The 15,879-nt window shown below is 32.3% G+C and overlaps 1 protein-coding gene across 1 annotated transcript in view; it reads right to left on the bottom strand.

Moving 5' to 3' along the window:
- Positions 1 to 15,550, bottom strand: part of LOC111152227 (eyes shut homolog (Drosophila)) — a 1,631,332-nt gene extending 1,615,782 nt beyond the window's left edge. Inside the window, 2 exon segments of the mRNA XM_022510634.1 lie at positions 10,515 to 10,628; positions 14,800 to 15,550. Coding sequence (XP_022366342.1) covers positions 10,515 to 10,628; positions 14,800 to 15,550 — 865 coding nt within the window.
- Between the last annotated feature and the right edge of the window lie 329 nt (positions 15,551 to 15,879).

Below are 15,879 nucleotides of genomic sequence, written 5' to 3'. Positions count from 1 at the left end.
AGAATAACAAAATTACCTATAGGATAAAACATTCTGTAAGTTCAACTTTGTAGATTTTTATTTTCAAGTTTTTTCACTAAATAAAAGTTGAAGCCATATGTTAAAAAATGTTCCTGTATCTAAAAAATAAGTTTATGGCTTTTCCACATAAAACACATTTCAAAGTCCCAAGATGGAGTAATTAGAGAGTTTCTGTATGGAATTCTATAAATTGTCACACCTGTTTACTTGAACAAAGAATTAAAACATGCAGACTTCAACAGAATTCAAGAACTCATTAAAAGACTTACACTACACCAGCAGAAAATACTTAATATAGAAAAAGGCATCAGTCATTTTCAAGCAGTCATCAAGTGATTTTTAAATCACTGGAACTGACAAATCAGAAGTGAAAAATGTTCACAATTATATAAGCAGTCTTATTGCAATGTATAGAACATCTGTCACTAATGAGAGTCAATTCAACGTTCTACAAAGGGAGGCACTAGTATATTCAATATTACAAGGCTAAAAAGTGGCTTTTATACTTTTTTCACTTTTACAACAATGCAATCCCACAATTTTCATAGTTGGTATAAAAACTGAACACATTATGAGTCAAAGATAGGCAGATAGTCACATTATCCACATGGTGATGCACAGCAAGACTATACCTTCCATTTTTAAGAGATGGTATATTTGTTTTAATATTCTTTCCAGTGTCCTAATAAAACACATAGCAAAAACTGTGATCCTTTTCTTTCCATCTATGACAACAAGAATGTATAATATTCAAATATAAACTTGTGACTCCAGATTGAAAAAAAGTTTGCTCCATATCTATTCAAAGTATGTCTGTCAGAAGAGAATAATAATACTCTGAATTCCTTTAAGATTAAGAATAGCCTCCTGGCGGCACCTGGGTGGCTCAGTGGGTTAAGCCTCTGCCTTCAGCTCAGGTCATGATCCCAGGGTCCTGGGATCGAGTCCCACATCAGGCTCTCTGCTCAGCGGGGAGCCTGCTTCCTCCTCTCTCTCTCTGCCTGCCTCTCTGCCTACTTGTGATCTCTGTCTGTCAAATAAAAAAAAAAAATCTAAAAAAAAAAAAAAGAAAAAAAGAATAGCCTCCTGTTTCTTACTTTCTTGATTATGAAACATTTATTCAATACCTTATATGTGCTGCAAGACGAGGCTGTAAATTTGACTGGATTGCAGACCTTGCTGTCAAGGACTTTGTAAATCAGAAGAAGGAGTAAAGGAGTGAATTTTGGAGAAGCAAAGGAAAAGAAAGGGAACTTCATTCTAGAGAAGGTAAAAAAAATATGAGCAATAGCAGGGAAAATGTGAATGTTTATGATTTATTTATAGGACAATCACTAGAACTATTTGATTGCAGAAGATGATTGGTTTAGAAGTAGATTAATAAAGGTAGACAGAAGACAGTTGTATAAATACTCAAAGGCTAGGGAAAAAAAAGAGAGAACAGGTTTGACTGTATTAGTAAAACAGAAGAAATAAGCATTGAATGACGAGTTATGTCAAATAATAGCAAAAGTAGCAACAGCTAAAATTAATTGAATACTTACTGTGTGTCTGTCATTTTACCAAGTACTTTACATGAACTGTTTCATTAGTCCTCAGAAAAAAACAAGAGATTGGTGTTTCAATTCTCATAATTTTATAGATCAGAAATTTAAAATTTAGAATGCTTAAATAATATTCTAAAGATCAGAAAGCTAGGAAATTGTAGATATGGTCTTGAAACACAAGTCTGCCTAACTCCAATGGCAATCTATATTAACCACATCTATGCTGTTTTTCTTATCTCTTTTATTCTACACAGTGAGTGCAGAAGGAATATTACATTTTCTTCATCTCATAGACGATGTAATAAAAATTACATGACTAAAATCTATATATCATTGTTATAGAATCTAATAACCAAACTTATCTAACTCTCAATTCCATCTTTCTACCATGTAATATATGCAAAGGGAAAGTGATTAGAATCTTTTGAGAAAGAAATATATAAAAATATATCATTTATGGGGACCTGGGTGGCTCAGTAGGGATCCTGTTTCCTCCTCTCTCTCTGCCTGCCTCTCTGTCTACTAGTGATTTCTGTCAAATAAATAAATAAAATCTTTAAATATATATATATGTATATGTATATATATATATGTATAAAATTTAAAAAGATATATTTAGAAAATTAAGTTGGTTGTACCAGGTAAAAGTATTTGGGCAGGACATAATATACTTATTACATTATATTTATAGCTACTCAATTGTCTTTCTTTAGAAGTTCACCTTCTCGACAGCACTCCCTTTACCAAAGCTCCCTCATATATATTTGTGAATTTAATCTAAAAATATTTACCATCAGGTGCTTGGGTAGCTCAGTTGGTTAAGCGTCTGCCTTTGGCTCAGGTCTGGGATCCAGTCCCTCGTTGGGCTCCCTGCTCAGCAGTGAGTCTGCTTCTCCCTCTGCCCCTCCCCTTGCTTGTGTTTATATGCTCTCTCTCTCTAATAAAGAAATAAAACCTTTAAAAAATTTAACCACCATACATCAAGGGAAGTTAGTATTGTTTTGCCAAAAATTGATCTTTATGCTTAATTATATATACGTTTTTTAAAGGTTATATTTATTTATTTGAAAGAGAGAGAGAGAGAGATCACAAGTAAGCAGAGAGGCAGGCAGAGAGAGAGGGGGGAAGCAGGCTCCTTGCTGAGCAGAGAGCCTGATGCAGGGCTAGATCCCAGGACCCTGAGATCATGACCTGAGCCGAAGGCAGAGGCTTAACCCACTGAGCCACCCAGGTGCCCCTAGTTATATATACTTGATGATCAAAATGACACCTATCTACCTGGAGGTCCCTGCTTAGGGTCCCTGCAAAGTTACCTGTTTAAACATAAACAGAGGACAGTTCTAGAAATTAAAAAAAAACAAAACAAGACCAAAACAAAACAAAACAAGAGAGTGCACAAGAGAAATATCGACAATGGTGATTGTGTTACTTTTCACTACTGTGAATAGCTTTTCTCAGATGAACTTTCTCACAGAAAACTATAAAACTCCATTAAATCACACAAATTCTCTTCAGAAGAAAAAAAAATGTACCTGTGTATGGTGATGAAAGTTAACTAGACTTATTGTGATGATCTTTAACAATATATACAAATATCAATTCATTATGTTGTACATCTGAAACTAATATGTTATATGTCAATTATATCTTGATTTTAAAAATATTAAACACACACAAACTATACCAAATCCTTGAAGAGTAAACAAAACCAGACAGAATTAGAAAGCGTAGGTAAACAAAATAAACAAAATCAACAGAAATTAATTTGAGGAAAAAATACAGGGAGAAAAACGATTGAACTAAAATGAATAGTGTCAGAGTGACCAGTAAGAAAATAAGGTGTCTACCATATGCGTAATTGTAGCAGAAAAGGAGAAATTTTGGCAGTAAAAATTAATTTAAAATAATGGTCTAAAACTTTTCAAACATAGTAAAAAGTCATTAGCTTTCAAATCTGAGAAGTTTGGTAATCTTTAGGTAGGACGAATACAAAGAAAATCACTGCTATGCAGGGTACAGTCAATGACCAAAACATAAAATTACTAAGTCAGAGAAAAAAATGACATATCCATAGAGAACAATAATGCAAATGATAACTGAATTCATATGAGAAATAATGAAGGCCAGAAGACAGTATTATTGAGTCAATGAATTGTCTCTATATTAAAAGAAAAAATGAATAAATTAAATCTAAATTAAATCAATCAAGAAAGACAACTTAAAAATGGCAAAGCAAGTCTTATTGGTTCTCAAGAGATGTAGGATCTTATGGGTCTATACAATATACACTGACACTGCCTCACTGTTAAGTATTTAATTAACTTTTCACTGAACAGATCAGAGAAGCAACATTACAACCTGGCATAAGACAATAATGTCCTTGGAGTAAGACCACCCAAATTATAATTCTATTTCCACCATTTTCTCAAAAGGTTAAATAGAGATGAGATTAATTATTTTGTGGACTTGTTTTCTGGTAAAAAGAAAGTCCCTTGATAAATAGTAATTAGCTGTTCTATATATTCAATAGTAATGAAGAGGTCTTTGAAATGTCACAACATATATGTTTTATAACTTTAACCACATTATATACTTTATTGAGCATCAAGTCCTCTCATTTATAATCAATTTATGCTCTTATTAATATAAGACATAAAAATTTAATGATCATCCAGAGATCCTGTAATTATCAATAATCACTATTTATAAAGTAGATAATACATACTAGATGTTGAGTGGACACATAAATCATCTCCAGATAATTTACAGTGTAATGGAGAACACTTAGATTCATTGTTCTGTCAATGAAAGGAGGATTATCACAATAGAAGGAAGGCTATTAAACAATGCAATGTGAGCTTCAGTTCTTTATCAGGACAGTAGGGTAAGTAGCAAAGAAAGATTCATGTTAGTTATCAGATACAGAACCTTTGCTTTTTAGTGTTATGTTACCATGGATTATGCTGTGTTTAGAACTACAGGTCACCATCAATGCTGATAATGATCACAGTGACTAGAGAATCAAGAAAATACCACAGAATGAAGTTTGACATTGTAAAAATAATAATTATCCAGAGTATAGTACATGAACTCTTTCCTAGTCAATACCTAAAAAATTATGTATATCATTAAATATGTTAGATTAATTTGTGTAAATATTTGCCATAATTTTAACTCCAAATTTTATGAATTCTAAGCCTCAGAGTTGAATGTACAGGTAGAGCGCCAATCAGCTCATGTAATATAACTATTCATAAAATTTAACAAATTATGCTATGAGAATAAGGACTAGTTCAATTCTCTACATGGCAGGGGGTTAGAACGAAGGTCAAACTGACAGATTAATTTTCCAACTTTTATCAGAACTGTTTCAAATAGGATTAACATTCAATTATTAAAAATGAAAAAAAAAGTTGTATCTGATTTACCTCTTGTTAGCTTTCCTTTTCCATGAACAAAATACTATTTTCCATAAATTCTACCTCTTGATAGGGAGTTTGAAAATGGAGAAACCTACTTTGTATAGGAAAATATTCTGCCCGCCTTCTGATTTAAACTACTAACAAAATGTCTTAAGAGTATCTGTCACTACACAGATCAGACCTCCTGTTATCTGAGGTTGTCACATTCTAAAACATAGATGATTCCTCCAATACTATGCCATGGTTTCTTTAAATCATTCATCTTGGGTACAGAGATCCCAGCTTGCCTTGCAAATAAACTTTCTTGAATCTTGAAACTAAAATTGCTTTTTTCTAGCTATAAATTAGTTCTAAACTAAGATCAAAAAGTTTATATTCTGAAGATCACTTGTTTTTATATCAAACTCATATTTTGACACTATGAAAGTAAGTCAGAAACTGACCATCTATAGAATTAGAATTTAAATGGTTCTCTGAATTATTCAAAAAGATACAGTAATTTTTTCCAATAAACCTTACAAAGTTATAAAATTAGAGCAAATATATATATAATAGATATATATATATTTGCTCTAATTTTATATTTATATTATATATAAATTTTATATATTATATTATATATAATATATATAAATATATTATATTTATAATTTATATTATAATAGATACATAAATATTTTATAACATTTCAAGTTTAGAAGTACAATAAATAATATAATTTCATGGTTTTTATTGGACTTTTATTAATTCTACTTTTATAATGTCTGATATTGCAGTCTGACCTCACAGGTAACTATTCTTATTCATATTCTTTCATAAAATTTGAGGTGTCTTAAAATTTGGGAGTATGCGTTTTTCCAAAGGATAACTAATATTAAAATAAGATTGGTGTACTCTACACCTTATTTCTTTGCAGTTTTGATTTAAATTGATTGAAGATTGATAGTACATACATACATATATACATACACACATACATATGTACTTCATAAGCTTTAAAAATGTGATGTTTCCTACACATTTTTGGCTATGGTTTTAGGTCAAAGAATAATGCAATAAATAGGTACCAGAAAATTACCAAATCTATAATAGTTACTAGATTTTTTTTTAAGATTTTATTTATTTATTTGATAGAGAGAGACACAGTGAGAGAAGGAACACAAGCAGGGGGTATGGGAGAGGGAGAAGCAGGCTTCCCGCTGAGAACTTGATGTGGGGCTTGATGTGGGGCCTGATGTGGGGCTCGATGTGGGGCTCAATGTGAGGCTCAATCCCAGGACTTTGGGATCATGACCTGAGCCAAAGGCAGATGCTTAATGACTGAGCCATCCAGGCACCCTAGTTACTAGATCTTCTAATAGAGTTATCATCCTCGTTTGCCCTTGATAGCAGCAGTTTATGTTCATGGAGTGTAAGACAGAATATTGCTAAGATACCCGTTTTCCCCAATTGCCAAACTGCCATCTGTCCTGGATTTCTAAGTACCGTTATTCATACTTTCATCAAAATAAACAGGATTGTGTTTGATAAGTCTCCACTTTGTACTTCAAATTCTGCCACAGTCCTTTCTCAGAGTGGTAGAAATACATAGGCAATATATTATGTAACATGAGGATAAATTAGCATGTTAACAAATGATAACCTACTTCTCTTTTCCAAGTCCTTTCCAGATGCAAAGAATATTATATCTCTCACTTAAGGACAGCTTGCAGGATTTTGAAGACCCAAGAAGTCACAAATAACTGATTCCTTATTTCAGTAGATAGGAGGAAAAGGATATGATAATGCTGCCCTAGAGGCACAAACTTCCTAATTGCAAGTAAGTTGGGTCAGTGGGAACCACAGGAAATTATGAGTTAATGTCTGTGTTTTTATATTAAACAAACAGAGGCCAAGCAGTTATGTGATAGGTGTATAGAGAGTCATCTATATGTTCTTGGTATAGAAGCTTGGTTATACCATTAGTTACAGGTATGGTATAAATTGGGGGTTGATAAACTATAACCATAAGCCAAATACAACCTTCTACCTATTTTTCTAAATAAAGTTTAATTGAAACAAACCAAATTCACTCATTTACATATTGTCTATGGTTCCTTTCACACTACAATAGCAGAACTGAGTTATTGCAATAGCGATCACATGGCTCAGAAAATCTAAAATATTTACTATCTGATCCTTCACAGAAAAGAAGTTTACAAGTACCTGGCATAAATATACTATTATTTACACATTTTGTTTTGTGCTGATGTTCATTTCTTATTGTAATAAAAGATTAAATTACAAAAAGATAAAAAGCAATTTATGTTTTTTAATTTAAAAGTTTCAAATTTGTGTTTACCCAGAAAGTTGATAATGAATATGCAGTTTGCCCCTATACTATGTCACTGTTATTGATCCACCACAGAATATTACTGATATTATTGACTATATGAAAACCAGAAGATACACATAAGTTGAAGAACCATCAGCATCTATTTTAAACGTTAGTAATTATCTTAGAAGACTGCCTGTCAATGATGAATTAAGTGCAGATGCAGGGAAGCATGTCTTTTTATTTACATCAAGTGACTGTTCCAAAATGATTTCCTTCATTTTCTAGTACAAGTTTCTCTGTACATATACAAGTAAAATGATAATTATATAAATGTGTCAGATGAATTAACACAATAAATTCACACTCAGTTAAAAATGCCAGCTGCTTGATATTAGTAATATTAGAAGCTTTAAATAAATCACCATTTAATTTCAATAATGGTCTGATTTTTCCAACCAATAATTGAATTAAAATAAGGTTTTGCAAGTTTATTCTGCTGACTGCAAGATATCTGATGATATTAGGAATGCTTTTGGAAAATTCAGTTAAGTTGTCCTAAAGATGAAGTTATTTGTTCTTGTGTTGAAATTATAAACAAAAATTTTGTTAAGTATATCATGATATATACATTGTTTTGATTAAGTTGAGAAAAGGATGGAATTAAGTTGAGAAAAGGAGGGAAAAGAAATATACTTGGAATTTAGTGTAGTGCACACATAATTCATATTTCAATCCAAACTAGTGATATTCACATAATTGAAATGGAATATATAGTTGCAAATTTTACAAATAACTTTAAAGAGTCATGGGACAACATTTTTTTTTTTTTTGACAGAGCTGATAGGAGGAAGAAAAACATGTAACATGGCAGAGTGTTCTTTCTTTTGCTACCATCCATTAACATTTGGATTTAGCTTCTGAGGAGTGATTGAAATTAAATTCAATGTCTCAATGACATTGTAATGAAAGAATCCTCTAAATTTTGGTCTGTTTTGTTCAAAACCAGTACCAATAATTTAATCAAACAACTTAATGAATTAAATGCACAAAAAAATCACTTTTTGAGAGTTCTAGTCAGTAGTCATTTTAAAAAAGATATTAAAATGTATTTCTACATAACATAACAGAGACACTGAACATATTCAATAAGTTCAAAAGTGTATAGTATTATAAATACTATGTGCTCTGGAATAACTAACTGGACTTGTGGGAAGCAATATTTGAGGAGGATCCTATATTTTATGGATAAATTTATGTACCAGAACATAATGGAAATAAATTGAGAGGCCCTACAACTTTGCAGCACCTAAGATTAGCCAAACACTCAAAAGAATCATATGTGAAGATTATTTCATGAGGATTTTCTTAGAAAATGTTTGTCAATGAAAATAAGACTGAACATAATATAAATATGTCTCCTATGGAAAAAAATAACTAATGTATTTTATACAAAAAATTGAATTGAAACTACATTCCATTTAGCAGATTTCCTTTGAGATTAACAGGAATCTCAACAGTTCAGTGAAAATGCCCTTAATTAAGATACGATAGTTAGGAGTCAACTGAAGGCATTAACAATTTCAAATTTATTAATCATACATGTAACTTTGGGGCACCTGGGTGGCTCAGTTAGTTGAGACTGCCTTCGGCACAGGTCATGGTTCTGGAGTCCTGTGATCAAGTCCCACATCAGGCTCCCTGCTCAGCAGGGATTCTGCTTCTCCCTCTGACCCTACCCACTTTCATCCTCTCAATCTCTCAAATAAATAAAGTCTTTAAAGAAAACAATAAATGCAACTTTGAAGAGGGTATAACTTTATAAAAAATTAAAATAATAAGACCACATTAAAAAATATTCATTCTTCAGAAAAATATTAGCAACATATATTATTAGCAACATATTTAAAAATATATAAAATATATAAAAATATTAGCAACATAAATATGGCTAAACACAGTTTCTGCTTATGTTGTTTTGTAATGTTCAGATAATCAATAAAAAGGATGTTTTACAATTTCCTTTGATTTGTAGAGATTGAAGATCAAGTTATAATTCTCTTCTTTGAAAATAATTTTATTAAAAGTAATTTTTGGATAGGACTATTTTATGTGTCTGCCTATTTAATTAAGCCAATTTGCTGGTCAATAAATGAATATTTCAAATATTAGATAACTTTTTAGCTACCTCTTTTCCTCAAAAATGTCATGGTTTGCAAGATAAATTATATGGTTTTCATACATATGCAGCATACAGTAAAATACTGTATAAATCTTTCAATTCATAACCTCTCTCATGGAAAGAGAAGACTTGAGGGATGAAAGACCTGAAAAAAGTTTTTTTGAAGACAGTTATTGGACTCCTTTTTGTCTGCATTGCCACCAACCCTTCTTATTATGGGACAGTGGTTCATATATTCTACCAAAATTTCAAATCTCCCTCTGTGGAGTTAGGTAGAAGGACATGCAAGAGAAACACTAGGAGGTATTACCATTCTCTGTAATTTGGAAGACATGCATATTTTTGTTTTACTCCCACCAAAGGAGTCTGTAGGTGTCTTCTAATTGTGGCTGGAGACAGCATTGCTTAAAGACCTTCTGAAGAGGGACAGATATACTGATAATGAGTTATATTTCCCAGAAAATGGGAAACTGTAGAAGAGTTTAAAGTTGCAACTGAAATGGTTTAAACGTATTTTCATTATTTAAACATTAAATCAATAGTTAAGAAAGTATTGCCTTAAATAGTGATTTCATTCCCCATTTTTAAGTTCATTTGAGAAGAAATAAAAAATTTTTCCTCTTCAGAAAAGGGGATTTGTCTGTAATGACATGTTACATAAGGAAATAAGTTAGATATAATTATGCAAAGTATGTGCAAAATGTGCAAAATTATGTAAATTATGTGCACCATAGCTAAAAATATTTTAGAACTTAAGAACAAAATATATTTTATCGTGGTGAAAAACTTGTCAACTGGTGTCCAAAACTCATCTTATATTATGGAATATTTAGCAGGATCATTTAATTGCTAACCAAACTGATTAAACATATTCCTAAAACATATTCAAAGTATAGAACCTCTAAAATTACATTTTTCAGTAATTAATGAAACATTTCAAATTTAATTTGAAGCAAATAAGACAAAAATTAATATGATTTGTATGCATATATATAGAAATATATACATACATATGTGTATTTTTTTACCTGAAAATGGTTCATCACATTCACAGATGAAATTATATATCGTAATATTGCTGCAATTCCCATGGAAACAGATATGTGGTTGACCTTGGTCAATAATTTCTGAACAATTTATGCCTGTTTAAATGAAAGAAAATCAATTTTTCAATTAGATTAAAAACAATTACATTGTATATACTTAACTATGGTCATTAATTTTTACCAAATTCTTTAATAATGATGGTCAAAATTTCGTGAAAATATAACTCTAATTAAGAAATAAGGAGCATCTGGTTGCTCAGTCTAAGTGACCCATTCTTGATTTTGGCTCAGGTCATGATCTCAGGGTCACGGAATTGAGCTCTGCATTAGGCTTGTGATCAGCACAGAGGCTGCTTGAAATTCCCTCCCATCCCCTCTGCCATTCCTTCTGCTCCAGTGCTCTAAATAAATAAAAAAATATTTAAATCTTAAGGAAAAAAAAACTCGATGATGTATTTAAATTGAAACAAAAATTAATTTCAATAAGCTTGACATCCTTAATAAGTTTTTCCATCTTCTGACCCACACTATAGTATTTAAATATTTTTCTGGTTGTTGATATTTGAGCTTTAGTTGATTTTCATAATTTGAATTTGTTAATCATGTTTTGACAGTAGATAATATTAATATGTATATATCAGTTCTTCAACACACAGTGGTAGCACTGCAGTAGTAATTTACAAAGTGACATACTCAAAAGTATATTGTGTCTTAGTCCTATCACCTGGCCAAAGTGATAATTCAAAAGGGGAAAATGTGAAAAATTGACAACATCTGAAGAGAAACTAGGACATAAAGGTTTAGTCAAGCAAGCTGAATAAACTCTAGAGATCTGCTATACAGCATTGTGTTTACTGTCAACAATTTTATGTTGTACACTTAAAAATTTAATAAGAAGGTAGATATCATATTAAGTGTTTTTTCCACAGTAAAATAAAATAAAATAATAAAATAAAATCTGAAATTACAGGTGGGGAGAAGGAGAAAAATTCTGGATTCTCAGAAGTTATGCACCAACTTCTAAACTGTACATTTTCTTGCCCTATCTATTATGTCAAGTTTCCAAATCTCACTAATACAAACTATTGTGGTCCTACAATACCATATACCATAACCTTTCATAGCATAGTTTTTTGTGCAGTTAATCAGTTCATAATATCCTTTGTAGAGGAATATGCCTAGAAAATTCTAGGGCATGGCAAATGGACATGTTACTATAAAACAGCTGCCCATCATTCAGCAATAGGCCAGCCACCCTTTTATTTTAGTTGAATTCTTAATCTGACTCATAAACAATTTTTGCCATTATCATTGAAACCTTTCAAATTCTTTTATAGACTGATAGCCCTGCCTCAATACTACAGAATGCTTCTTATTTATCTCCAAACAACCCCAACACAATAAAAATTTAAGTAAATATAATTAAATGCCAAATATTTCCATGTACAAAAGCTAAATTTATAATAGAATGTTCAATAGATCATACACTATTTCAATTTTCGTGTAATGGGCTAAATTGTGAGCCCTCAAAATTCATATTTGAAATTCATATTTGAAAATTCATTTTTGAAATTAATATCCTAACTTCCAGGAGCTCATAGTGTGACTATATTTGGAAACAGGATCTTTTTTAAAGAGGTAATACAGATTAAATGAAATGAGGTCAATAAGATGGGTCCTAATCTAATGTGACTGATGTCCTCATAAGAAGAAAAATTTTGGACATACAGACACGTACAGAGGGAAAACACAGGGAGAACATGGGTATCTACAGACCAAGGAGTGAAGCCTCAGAAGAAACCAATCCTGCTTACATGATACTTTGATCTCTAACATTTAGCCTCTAGAATGTGAGAAAATAAATTTTTGATGCTGAAGCCACTCAAACTATGGTACTTTGTTATAGCATCACTAACAAACTAATACAGTTAATATTCTCAGTTTATTTGGTAATTCTACATATTTCTGTGTCATCTTAGATTTAAAATTGAAGCAATTCTAATAAAGTGGCATTATGTTATATGCTCAGTATTATGGTATTGAACATTAATGATTTAAATGATCTAAGATTGTGTTTCTAATAAATAAACAAATAAACATTGGGTAGAAATAAACACCTGTATGCAACTAAGATAAAATTATTGAAATAGCATTCTATGACATATGATTACATATATGCCAGTTAATATTCTGACAGATGGTGGAAATTTTCTAGCCAAATATTGTTTAAAAAACTTTGGACAAACTAAAATGTATGCTTTAAGATCTCTCAATTAAATTGCTTTTTCATTCACCCCAAATCAGCAACTTGGAAGTTTTCACTTTTTTGATGACCTGTTTTAAATTTTTTTTTAAAAGATTTTATTCATTTATTTATTTGAGAGAGAGAGTGAGAGAGAGAGAGAAAGCATGAGCAGGGGGAGGGGCAGAGGGAGAAGCAGATTCCCCGCCAACCAGGGAGCCTGTCATGGGGCTAGATACCAGGGTCCTGGGATCATGATCTGAGCAGAAAGCACACACTTAACCGGCAGCATCCCAGAGACCCCTTGACCTGTCTTAATTTTATTTATCTGATAAACTCCAGGAAGAGTTGTGGTTACTTATATTTTTGTTCACCAATGCCAGGAAGAGTAAAACGAGAATTTGATCTCAATTATAGGCAGAAGATGTTCAGTGGATACTGATGGAATTAATTTCTGAAATGGTCTTAGTACTTCCCTATCAAAGAGTCTAAAATTACTCTGAAAGGAATTTTAGAGTCCACAAGGCTTTATTGAGATATTTTATTATACAGTCTTGGGTCTAGTATAGTTTTCCCAGGGCACATGGGAGAAAAACCTTATTGAAGTCCCCTAAAGTCTGCCTGAAAAAATTTACAGTTGTTTCTCTGAGCCTCATCTGTTTTATCATATCTACTGCTCACCCTCTTTCCTCTCTCTTGACCAAAAGGTAGTACCAATTTGTTGTTTTCCTATACTACCATTACAAACTGCCTCAAGCAATTCCTTTTGTTAGATCATCCTTGTCTTGCCCATTATCTTTGTAACTCTCTATGCCAGGTCTCCCTTTCATAAGTTCCTATAGATTAAAATTTTCCCTACATTTCTCAACATTTCTCCTCATTGCCCTCTGATGACCCAATTCCCTAGTAAATTTTCAAGTAGTGATAGTTGATTTTCCCTTAAATCTTCACTCAGTCTCAGATAGTATAGTTTACGTTGTTTTTAGATTACCGGCTTCATCTACTCACCAAATGTCTTTTTACAACCTTTCCTCATCATAGCCTCTGATTTAAGTTTATTACAACCAGGTTTATTAATTAAATATATCATGTTCTTTCCTTCCTTTCCACTATTATCTATTAATCACTTCATAAGGCCACATCAACATCCATTAAGAACACTGCTCTTGGTCACCTGGTGGCTCAGTCAGTTAAGCAACCTACTCTTGATTTCAGCTCAGGTCAGTTCACGACCTCAGTGTCAGTTCACGACCTCAGTGTCATGAGACTGAGCCCTGCATTGGGCTCTGCACTAGGTGTGGAACCTGCTTAAGATTCTCTGGCTCTCCCTCTGGCCCTCCCACCACACCTCATGCAAAAGAACATTACTCTTGGCTCACAAGCAACTTCATGCCTTCCCCACAACCACATACCTCTTTATCTTCTTCCACTCAGGTCCACACTTAATTTCTATATTATCACCCAGAAATATTTAAACTAAATACCAAAAGCTTGGAAATTTCATTCTATGACTAATACTATTCTGATAATTTTATATTAAATATATGAAACAGCAAGAGTGAATTTTGAGAAAGATGTGAAAATAGGTATTTCAGGGTAAAACATACGTTTTTTTTTTTAAAACTTTCTTATTTAAATAAGCAAGAAAAATTATTTTAGAGAATGCCTGATAGGAATTTTGTTAGTTCCAGATTCCAAATTTAGCCCATTCTAAAAGATCTACAAAATTTTTGGAAACATAGTTTGTTTTTTGGAAAGTAACAGTTTATGAACTCAGTTTATTTTCCTATTTTAATAGGATTATGTTATTTTTTGTTAAGACCTTATTTATTTGTCAGAGAGAGCACAAGCAGGGAGAGCAGCAAGCAGAGGGAGAAGCAGCCTCACTGCTGAGCAAGGAGCCAGATGTGGGACTCAATCCCAGTGTCCTAGGATCATGATCTAGCAAAAGAAAGACACTTAACTGAATGAGCAACCCAGGCACCCCGAATTGTGTTATTTATTATTTTTTTTAAATAATCTTACCTGTAAATGGCTGGTGACAGATACATTCATATACTTGTGTATTCCATTTTCCTCTTTTATTAATGCAAATGCCATTATTTTCACATGGCTTATAAGAACATGCATTAAGTTCTTGGCAATATTTTCCAGAAAATGGAGGCTGGCAATGGCAGCTGTATGTCTTGCTCCAAACTTCAGTAAGACATTTGCCATGCCCAGAGCAAAATTCTGAACTCAGAGATTCCTGGCAGAACTGTTCTTTCACTGTCACATTTAGTCGTAGCCCCTGGTGACAAAGTGATGGACCACTCGCTATTACTGTGATAAAATAATGTGTCCCAACACTCAGCCACTGAGAATTAACAGTATGCATTCCTTTTAGTTTGCAACCAAAAAGTAACTGATCTTCAGTTGTGGTGTTTTGCAGACAGTCAATGAATGATGCTTCAGAAACATTCATCAAATTTATTTCTGGAGACTGAAGAGATGGTTCAGAAGAAATTACAAGGATGTCCCCCAATTGAATTTGCAAAGGGCAAATCTGGGGAACAACTTGATTGCCTGAAGTATTCATTTTGGTATTTACATCCCCAAAACAGCAATCTCTACAGAAGTCCATGCAGATGTTTTCTGTTAGTGTCCAATTCACCACATATAATAATGGCGATATATGCCATTCTTCCACAAATTGCCATTTACATGTTGTTTTTCCATTTATAAATGTGCTATGAAGAACCACTAGGCTCAGAAGCATAATTGATTTGTTAATCATTTTGGGCAATTGTACTTTGTAGTCTGTCATGAAAGTGTCATAAAGAACTGGTGCAAAATGGATTTGAGTGTTGCTGAAAATTTCCAAGCAGAGATTTTGTTCAAGGATCCTGGGAACTGGTTTTTCTTCAAATCCCAAAATGCAAATGGATTTGTGACAGTGGATTTTGATCAACAGTAGAGTTCAACTGGTTTAAATATCCCTTTAAACATAAAAACATACATTGTTAGTGAAATTTTTCCTAAGTTACTTAATTATATAGATAACTTTAAGCTGGTTTTTGGAAGGACTGTGTTGCCACCATTGAGGCACTTTCTTTGTGAAACAAG

Source organism: Enhydra lutris, unplaced genomic scaffold (assembly GCF_002288905.1).
Source record: "Enhydra lutris kenyoni isolate GAN:26980312 unplaced genomic scaffold, ASM228890v2 scaffoldscaffold28, whole genome shotgun sequence".
Lineage (NCBI taxonomy): Eukaryota > Metazoa > Chordata > Mammalia > Carnivora > Mustelidae > Enhydra > Enhydra lutris.
The sequence above is the reverse complement of the archived record's forward strand: the minus strand, read 5'-3'. Positions and strand labels throughout refer to the sequence as shown.